The following is a 10,623-nucleotide window of genomic DNA, read 5'->3' as shown; positions in this document are numbered from 1 at the left end:
AAGACTTAATAATTTTTCTCCAGTTCTAATATAAATGGCCACTGCAAGCTGAATCCTTTGCTCCCTACTTACTATGTGTAGCTATATAAATACTCAACAGCTTTTATGGCATTTAATAGAGAATATGGTAGGCAGTTTTAAGCATTCCTTTCAAAAATACCCTGACAAAACTGCAATTTCATAATGCGTGTCTAGTCCCTTTCCATGTCACTCCAATCATTCCATTAGTCTTCCTCATCTCACACAGAGTTTGTATCTGTCCGGTTCCCCCGGACAACCTATTCATTAAATCTTCTTAATAACGAAACGCTGAATTTGCAGCTCACAGTAATCCCTCTGTTTAATCTCTCTCCTAAGCCTCCCTTTGAAGACAAAACACTATCCCATCTTCACCCTCCTCTCAGGGTACTACTTTCTGTTCATCGCTGTCTCCAAAGATTGCCTCCAGTCCACATTTCCCACCAGCTAGTTTTGGTGATCCCACTGGCTCCTGACCCTGCAATGCAGAAGCAGGTCCCAACCCTCTGTTCACCCCTTCCATGCATCTACAGTGTCTGTGTGGCCTAAGGACCCCTCACACAAGAACTGATTTTGCCCTCGGTTAAATTTCATATGGCAACTGGGTAGCTCATAGTGCAATTTAAGACCCGATTTTATATGATCACTCTTTTTTCTTAAAATAATATTTTCATTGAGATTTATTGTATGTGATATAACTTGCTACAGGATTGAGAGCTGGCACAGGGTTTTTGTTTAAAAACTATGTGGAGCACTTCTTTTGGTGGAGCTGAATTTATTTGTTGATTTTCAGGTACAGAACTGTATTTGATTGCTTGCTCACTGTCAGTACAAAAGCCAAAACCTATCCTTTCATAAAAGGAAGTTGAATAATTTCTCTGGCACAATGAGGAAAAGCAAACAGAACAGATTCAGAAATCTTTGTACAATTTCAATACAGATGATTTGTTATGACCTGCTAAATATAAAACTTCAAACCTGAGAAAAAGGGAGGAAAGTGATTTTATTTTTTTTCCTTTGGTGGTACATTCCTAATCTGTTAGTTTAGATGCTACCTGTCCTGAATAAGAAATCCATTGCAAGAAATGTGATGAAATCATAATTTACACCTCAGAGGTCTTCTGGACTAAGACATACAAGTGCTCATAACTGTAACATCCTCCCCCAAAACCAGAAGGGTGGCATTTTTATCACTGATTCTTACCTCTTTGATTCTTGCAGTGCCATTTACAGACCTCAAATTGGGCAGTTAAGTGAGCTTTGAGTGGAGGAGAGAAAGTGAAATATGAAGAAAGCATGACTGAACTTTGTGCATTTCTCAGCTGCAGAGTTGATTTTAGTACAGCTGCAAGGGTGGGTTTATGGACTTCTGGACTCAAATCATTCCTCTGGATAAAATCTACTCACCTAAAGTTTTCAGACACAGATGACGGTAATGATGCTTCTTCCATTTTGCAGAAAGAAGCTCTGTCACAGACACTAGGTGAATGGCATTTTTGGCTGGCATTTTAGACTTTATCCAAAATGACCCAAGCTTCCATAGCTTCTTGCCTCCCATGTTCTTACCACTACGGATTTCCACTGCTGAGACTAGAGCATGGGTACACAGAGCCAGTTGGAAGGGAGCTCAGTAGGAGGGCTGGGCAGTCAGGGGATCCAGTGCATGTGCCTCTGGTTATTTTTGCTTTTTTAGTAAATGCTGCTCTGTGCAACATATAGAAAAACACCCTAAAAACCTGGTAGCACAACACAGAGCCCTTCTTTCCTGCTATCCAGCAGGATACAAAGTCAGGCTCTCTTTCACCTTTTGTTCCAGTCTCTTGCTTCCCGTCTGTAGTGCTGGTCCAGCTTCAGTGTGAAGAGTGGTCTAGCAATTTGTGCACCCTATAGTGAGATGGGAGTGAGGGATGGAAGTTATTTGCTCCATGACTGAAGCCTCCTGCTTCAGCTATACAGCTATAATCGCAGGACTACTGTGCACATTCTTGCAGCCCCATGTTTGCAAATGAAACTGTTGAGCTTTGTGTTAGCCTTCCAATAGCACCCCTGGCTGAAGAGTCCTCTCTGGATTTGTAAGTACCAGGATGCCTCCTTTCTTCATCCAAAACAACTGTAGATGGGTGACAAGTGTCTCCATGCTGAAGTTGGTTGAAGTCACAGGAGCCATGAACCTTCACAGAAATTGACTTGAAGCACTTTTGCAAAGCCAAAACCTGAGATGCCATTCAAGTGCTGCAAATGTCCACTAAAGCATCCTTTTGATTTAAGTACCCTTTTAGGCATCTTCAATGACATTTAGGTGCCCTAAACATGCCTGTTTTTCACTCTTACCTGAAATATCTCAGCTAATCTGAGATCCAAAGCTCTAGGCAAATTGAAGTTACCAATTTGGGCACCCATGTCTTAACCATGTCCTTCAGTATTTCTTTCACCCAGATTTAAGTCATAATACAGCACATGGGAAGACAATATCAGCTCCCAGCTATACTACCGCCTGTGCCCAACTATTGTCATTTAAATCCATGTCCAAACCCCTACAAAGATCATGTTCCCCTCTTTTCTACAGTGTTTTGTTGAAAAGTAAACTTGATATAAACATATAAGAATTTGAGTCTTCTCTGAGCCACTAAGTACCTTGATACAGTGTTTGAAAGTGATACGAGAATGAGTGCACTGGTCCCAAAAGGAAATTTGTGGTTTGGTTCATATAAGAGCTCTGTTATTTTCTCTGGAGCAGCGTGCAGAGGACCCTAGAGATGTGAACATCACTCTTCTCTGCTCCTCATATGTCTAATGGCCTGGCTGGTGCCATCGTTTCTGTCTCTTCTTCTGACTCATACCCCTCAACTTCTCCCCCAGTGAATCGAGTCTTTGGCATTAGAGCTAGATTGTCTGCTCTGGTGAAACGATGCTGACTGATTGAATTTCCTCTTTGACCTGAGAAATTGGATGGGCAGACACGTCTGTCTAAGCGTGCCATTGGAATCAGCTCCTCCTGGCGGTGCTTTGCTTCGAGCGGCCGTAGTCGGGGCTGGGGTCTGAACCTTATTGGGATGCCAGCCTCAGAGTTGCTTCTGGGGTGATCTGAAGGAAAAAGACAAAGAATTCACGCAATGACGCAGAGAAAAGACAAACACCATGATATTGGCAAGGACAATTGAAAGGTATTCAACACTATACAGCATTACGGTTTTAAAGCCTAAAATGGAATCATTTTAAATAATTACTATAGAATAAGAGAGCAGTCAAGAACTAAAAATAACCCTAGATCTTTATTTTCATACCAAAGCTGATGTTTAAGAGATGTTATAGATTTTGCCTCTACTCTGAAACCCCAGTGAAAGAGAACATTCAGATATCTTTCCACACCTCGCAAAGCAGCTCCTGCCTTCACAGGGCAAGATCGCTCCTTTATGTACCTTTCAACCAATATCACAAGTATATCTAGTGCCATAGTTGAAAATCATTGTAAAACCCACTAAGAAGATGACTCTAGCACCACTGAAAATCAAGATAACCAGTCACCTGTGGTTAACAACTGGGAAGAAAACAGTTTCACCCGAAACCAGGAGTTTGACTCTAGGGCGCTTTGATTACATTGGGTGTGTCAGACCCACTCCTACCAGCTTGCAGTGCTCCAAGTACACAATTAAAATGTGACTGTGATAGGCCCTAACTCTTTTATTCTGTTGAGTTTACAAAACAGACTTTGTTACTTTTCTTTGGGCCACTTCTAGTCTGACTACACACTAATATATTAGTCAGTTAATTTAAGAAACAACTCCTAACAAGCTGGGAAGTTTGCTGAGATAAAGACAAAGGACCATAAATAATAAAATTCAGACCATACCCTGCTGAAGGTAAAGCTCACGTGTATTGGATACAGTCACACAGTCAAAACTTATCAGGTTATTGCAGATTAATAACTATTAAGTTATTTTAAGCTAGTGTTTATTGCACGGTTGGCACAACATAAGAACACATGCACCGGCACTTACCTCCACAGACCACGAGCACAGATTTCTTTAGCAGCAGAACCTGCTTCTGTTAGACCATGTAGGCATACCATAGGTGCCCCATGAGCAATAAGACAGGATAGATATTTTCAGATTTGAAGGACTTCTACTTAGTACTACAAGACACTCAAGAAGGACATCAGTGTCTACAAGAAGGATATCAGTGCTACAAGCTTTGATTGATGTATACTGCCAAAGAAATCATTCACTTTTATGAAAGTCAGAAAGAGCTGTTAGTCAGTTTAAGGATCTATTTGTAGTCACATCTGTCCTCTTGGTTACTAAAATTTCTGCACCTGCTATGTGTGAGTTAAAAGAAGCTCACTGGAGAGTGCTTGTTCCAGGAGGACTTCCAGGCATAGAGAAGTGGCATTTCTCTCTCTAAAGGTATATGTATTTACATGAAGTTGTCATTCTACTTCCTGCATACTAAGTATTTCCTTTCTCAGTTCCCAACTGCAATTCATCTCATCCTAATATTGATTATATGAGAGGAGTTTATGGTGGCTTTCTCCCAGTGCAGACTTTTCAAGTGATGTCAATGCTACTCTAGGGACCAAAGATGATCATAGAATCATAGAATGTTAACTGAGTGTTCATTTCAAAGTGAATACAACTCTAAACTATTTGACTTATTTGATTTACATATTTTTATTACTCCCCACCCTGTTTTCCCTTTCATCTGGTAAAGCTCAGCAAGTCCCCTTTAATAGTAGGAAAACCTTTTACTCAGGTAGAAACAAAAAAGAAGCAGTAAGACAAGATTTAAATGAGTTAATTTTGAAGTATATGCTGTACAGAGATTATAAGAGAATATGTTCAGGTTTGAATTTGATATATATTTGATTTTCACAAGAATATTTTATGGAGTTTCAGGATGCCAGAAGCCAAGCCAAGAAGTCCAATTATTCAAACAGATCACAAGGCAGGTGTCAAATGTAGGGCTGAGAATTACTAAAAATGTACCTACGTTCAGTGCTTCAGGATTTATTCCTCACCCCACTGAAATAACATGCCTGTTTGTGATACCAGGACTTGGTCCTTTGAAAGTGCCTGAAATGCTTTCAGGTCTGAGGCTGCTGTGTAGAACAATTTGAGTCTTTCAGAAAGACACAAAGACACATATCCCCCACATCCTGACAAACAGAACAGAAAATAACCAGCTCTTTAAAAAATAAAAATAAAAAATAAAAAAAAGTCCCCTTGCGTAACTTTGATCTTCCCCTCTGAATAGATCCTATGGGTTTCTGTTCTGCCTCCACCACATGTGGGTGCACAGCACCAAGGGGATGGTTTGCCTACACAGATCTCTTTTGCTTTCATCCCTTTCAGAGCAAAACAGAAAGAGAAGAAAGAAAATAGTTTTGCACCTGCAGGAAAGAAACTTTGTTGTTCAGGTTTTGATACAAAGATGATGATTAGAAATATGCTTTCAATCACTGTAGCTATTTTTGCAGAAATGAAAAGTAATTTTCAGAGGTACCCAAATGCATTTCAGGGTTACATAAAAAACTCATAAAGGAGACAGGAAAATTATATGGGGAGATAATGATGGACATTCGAGTGTCCTAAATTCCATGCTTTCTCTGACACTGTCCTGCTATGTCTCCTTGGGCAATTCAGTGTTGCTCAATCCTTTATCTCTGTCTCCTTATTTAGGGTTTACGGATGGGTGGTATTCTGTAGTAATACTGGTATTTCTGGACAAACTTACCAGCTAGTCTCAGTACCGTTTGAGTTATTCTATGTCCACAACACAATATAAATAAAATTACTATGGAAAGATCATAGAGAACAAGCTGGAAAAGGGAAGAAGAGACCAGGTAATTGCCAGGGGAAAGTATTTGGGGGTCATACAAGACTTATGATGAGATCTTTAGGAAAGGAACCAAAGGTGGGTAAAGGAAGGAACTAGGGTGGTTTGGGGAGTATGGGACAAGTGCAGTAAAACAGGGGGAAAAGGGGATCGAAAGGGGATGGATGCATTTAAACAGAGGCTGGTCAGGACATGTGTCTGGCCATGCCTTGTACCAGATCAGGACAGTTTTTTTCTGTCTTCTCATTAAACTCCACATTTGTCTGTTTTCCTGGGTGAGCAGCTCCCTGTACTGTGCGCACATGCGCATGAAGATCTGAATGCCAGCAACCAGAGGGACTGTGGACCACTCATATTGTGTGGGTATATATCAGTGCAAAACTGCTAGCAATCATGAAGCCAGCGGAGCCACTGAGTAGGACACGAGGCTTGGGAAGCAAGTGTCAGAGCAACCATGACTATGGGACAGACACTGAAGAGGGCAGGGCTGTGAGTTAGCTGTTGCATGGACCAGGAGATCCAGACTGGAGAGAACACAGGGTCTGTGAGTGACTACTGGTAGGGCCACAGTCTAGACCAGGTACCAGAGAGACTGGTTTGTACATATGCACCTCTGTGTGCGAGGCAAGGGGAGACCCAGGAACCAGCGAGGGGGAAGATTGGGTGGCCAAGGCCAGTTATGGAGGGATCTACAGTGTATGTGCATGTGCATGTGCATGCATACAATTCTCCACTACCAGCTTTTCATCCTGATCAGCCAGAGAAGGGAACAGGATGATGCTGTTGGTGTTGTGTGTATGTTTGTGTGCTGTACTTAATGTGCTGCTTAGGGTGGTTGGTTGTGTGTGTGTGTGCATACACTGAACTACGGTGTGTGGGCATGCTGTTGGGAACTTCTGCCCAGCTTCACTGCCCACCAGCCCTGGGGGCATGTCTCTGTGTCAGCCTCACCTCTGTCAGGCTATCAGCATCAGCATCTCCTTACAGTTCTGCATGCAGCTGTGTCTGTGGGGCTGCAAGGAAACAGACAATTTGCTTTCTTGGGCTTATGCACATGCCCTCATGACCAGGTCAAACTGCAGGGATCAGAGGAGAATTTGTGCAAGAAGAAAAAAAGAGAAAAGTAGGTGGTGCTGGAACAAGACAGAAACTGCAGCAGTCATGACCATATAAATGGCACAGATAAAAAGATAGGAGAGAAGGGTGTAACTCATTTAAAGAGACCAGGGATTTCCATGGCAGTATTCATCAAGTACTGTTAAATCCACCAAACAGCTGCCCAAGTATCTTTCGCTGCTGGAGCAGGATAGAGCATAAAGCATTTCCATTACCTGTAAAAGTAACGTGCCTTGCTTTTCGCCAAATGGGCCGGCCATGGCCCTGCGGCAAGGAGAGGTAGCGTGGGCCGGTGGTGCTAGCCTGCGTACAGACAGACATAGGTTGAACTCAGCTTCAGCTCCAGTGAAAATCTCTGTGTCTGTTTTAATAGGCCTAAGGGTGTTTTACAGTCAGTAGAGAGAAATATGCTCTTCTAAGATTCACCTTTCCTATTTCAGGTGACAAGTATGAATAAAATGGAATTGTATCCAGCAAGAATTTATTTCTTTTAGTGATTATCTCAACTATGCTATCCAACGCCTACATATGGTCAAACAAATCTTACCTTACTGATCCAAAGCTCAAACTGTGGTGTCAGGGTGTCAAGGGCTTTGGATCAGGCTTTTTGTGAGACTACAAGCTCACATAGGTGTGATTATACCTTGCTTTGCTCATGCCAAAACAATGAAAGCTACATAATTTTACTACTTATAGACATAGTATGTAATTTTTAACCAACATATAGAGGTAGGACATAAAAAATGTGGCTGTCCACATGCTAAGTGGAACCATTTCTTCTTAGGTGCTGCACCGGGGAGAGTATCCATTTTAACTGTTGTAAAAAGCATACAGAAATGTGTGTTTCTTTCCCTATTTACAGAAAAGCAGAGGATTTTTTTCTGTGTTTTGATTACATGAACAGCAGTTTGCATAACAGGTACCGGTCTACCCCAAGGTAAGCTGTTTCCCTTCCTGCAACTCTGCCTCAGGCTGTGCTGCCGACGGATGAGGATTTCCTGGGCTTGCTTCTCACTGGTGTTGGTGGGCAGGTTGTGGCGGTTGTATGACGGTGCCTGTAACAGAAAATGCACCCTGATAGTTTCCTTTGCACTCACAATGTTAATTAGATAAAGCACAGCCCTGTCGGTCACAGGGCCAAGGGCACACCACCAACTTGCTGCAGGTCCTTTTGGCACCGCGTGGAAAAACATAGCCTCACGCTAACCTCACTCTGCACAGCAAGGCATGAGGACGTATGAGCACAGCTGTAAGCCCTGGACAATATGCCCCCATTCCCAGCTGACTGTACTGCCTCTAGGGCTGCATTTTGATGCACTTTTTGATAGACTCATGCCTTCTTGAACTGCACCATAAAACATATCCACCTGCACTAGCCTGTTAACACCTCTGGGCTTTACCTCCCCCTCAGCCCTCCCCTGATCATGCAGTTGGGAGCTACAGATTGGAGGCGGGTCCCAAGAGACAAATAGCTGGTTAGACCACCTCTGAGCCTTGGTACTCATACTACTGAGCCAGAGCAAGTTGCAGACACGACTGGGAGGTAAACACGATGCTAAGAGTACATCTCCAGAAGGAGATGCACAGCTCAGTTTCCTTTACGTATTTGGACAAATTACACCTTAACGTTACCCTAAAGCTCAACATTTTTTAGGACAAGATTTTTAATTTATTGTTTACTTCTTGTTAAATGAAGGGAAAGAGATTAATTCTCTGCCTAAAAGAGAAAGAATCACTTAAGTTTATAAAAATCTCTTCAAATGCAGAATCTGATCTTAACCTGACTAGAAGAGGTCCTTGTAAAGTTGATCGGATAAGGCAAAGCACGATCAGGCCTTCAAAGTTTAAAGTGAAGTATTAGAAGTAGTATTATTTTACTTCCAATCTTTTATTTCCAAAGCACACAGACCTCACTGCCACATAGGAAGTGACTGGCACTAATGGTCATTACTGTAATTGATTTTGAAGAGAGAGAGGTCATTTCAGCTAAGAGGCAGCCATATATGCAAATTGTTGCTGGCAAGATAAGAAATTAATATCATAAGGATAATTGGCCGTGGCAAATCAAACAATATTGGGAATGAATATCATATTAATAGTGACACTTTTAAATGAGCAGGGCCCAGAATTTCCTAGCAAATATGTGTTACACGAGTTAGCTTGGTTTATCTGCATAATTTCAAGGTTACACTAATGTATCCTCTCCCACTCTTTGCTGCATGAGAGCACTCAGTTACATATTCAGGGCCCAAGACTGCATTAAGCAGATAGGATAACTTGGTCCGCACCAAAACCAGTACAAATTTCTGCAAAACAAATCTCTGCTAAGCTTTTTTTTTTTTTTTTTGGGGGGGGAGCTTGTAAAACGAAACTCCGGAGGAGATGGAACTTTTCTTTTTTTTTTTTTTTCCTCCTCTTTTGGCGAGGGGAAACTGTAACTCCCACGCAGGGGGAGGGCACACCAGCCTGCCTCTCAGCTGACTTCGGGCCACGCGGTGTTTACCACCTCCGCAGCGGAGTTTGGCGGCTGCTGGCGACCCGCCATCCTGCTGCCTCCCACGAAGCCCTGCCAGCCTGGGGGTGATTGAAGCCCTGCCAGACTGGGGGTGCTTGGAAGCTGCCGGCCCCGCTCTCCCCCATCCCGCTGCCATGCCACGTGGGGCATCTGTCACTAACCCAGCCTCCCAGGCATCGGCAAAGCAGGGGGTCCCCGAGGGGCCTTTTTGGTCTTAAGGCTCCACTATGGGTGGGTTGCTTGGAAAATGTGCTGTGCCTGTTGCTGAGAATACACCATCTGAGCTATGGTGTGAGGCGGGTGGCCCATGTGGCTGTGGGAGCACCCCAGCAGAAGCAGGCCACAGGTGATGCAGGGAGAGGACCTGGGAGGCCAGCCTTGTCCAGGGACATCCAGCGGGCTCAGAAAGGCCGTTTATGAGACACAGGTAGCCGTACAGTGAGGGAAGCCTGACCTCTACAGCTCACTCCTGGATTTTCCTGGATTTTCCTGCTGCTCTCAGTGTGAAAAGCTGATGGAAAAGCCTGCTTTTTTTTTTGTCTTCCACTGAGTAGCAATCTGTGAGGCTGGCCTCCTTGTGCAGCCATGGGCTGGTCCCACTGCTAACACCGCCCTTGCCATGAGATGGGGAGGGCAAACAAGAGCTTTTGGTCTGCAAACACTGCGCAATAGAAGGCGACTCACGCACCCTTTGTCGCACTTGGTATAGGTTATGTGTCAGGACATTTCTCATGGACTCCACCTCAGCAGGGGAGAGCCTGTGCACACGTTGATTTCTACAGCTCCTGTAAATAAAGAAGTTTAATTATGACATTAGGTTGGGTAAATGCTAATGCTACAAAATGATGCATGAGCTGCTTTTCGTATTAGGACAGAAGACTGCAAAGAGCCTTTCAGTAACCAGTGACGGCACAAAATCATCCAAAGCTGAATGAACAATGTCAGGCTTGGCTTCTTCCCAGGTTTTATCAAAACACTGGGCAGACAGAGCAGACCCACAGCCTTCATGGAGCTGACAGCAGAAAGTCTCCTTGTATTTCAAAGAGCTTCAGAAGGAAGTTCATAATTAAGGATTAGGCAACCAACAGGAAGGTATTGCAATTTCCTCCTCTGTTTGAATCTGTTCTTCATCATGGTGTAAC

At 43.3% G+C, this 10,623-nt stretch overlaps 1 protein-coding gene across 5 annotated transcripts in view; it reads right to left on the bottom strand.

The window, feature by feature from the left end:
• Nucleotides 1-776: 776 nt before the first annotated feature.
• Nucleotides 777-10,623, bottom strand: part of SLC9A4 (solute carrier family 9 member A4) — a 36,751-nt gene continuing 26,904 nt past the window's right edge. For 3 of the 5 annotated variants that reach the window (XM_083817545.1, XM_083817544.1, XM_083817542.1), the window contains 4 exons: nt 10,170-10,266; nt 7,863-8,021; nt 7,182-7,269; nt 777-3,102 (listed from right to left, as the gene is read on the bottom strand). In XM_083817545.1, the coding sequence (XP_083673671.1) occupies nt 2,801-3,102; nt 7,182-7,269; nt 7,863-8,021; nt 10,170-10,266 (646 nt within the window). In that variant the 3' untranslated portion in view covers nt 777-2,800. The remainder of the gene's footprint in view (nt 3,103-7,181; nt 7,270-7,862; nt 8,022-10,169; nt 10,267-10,623) is intronic. The other 2 variants (XM_083817543.1, XR_014576710.1) reach the window with 2 other exon arrangements.

Source organism: Anser anser (assembly GCF_964211835.1).
Source record: "Anser anser genome assembly, chromosome: 1".
NCBI classification, from domain to species: domain Eukaryota; kingdom Metazoa; phylum Chordata; class Aves; order Anseriformes; family Anatidae; genus Anser; species Anser anser.
Note: the sequence above shows the minus strand (reverse complement) of the source record. Positions and strands in the feature narration are given on the sequence as shown.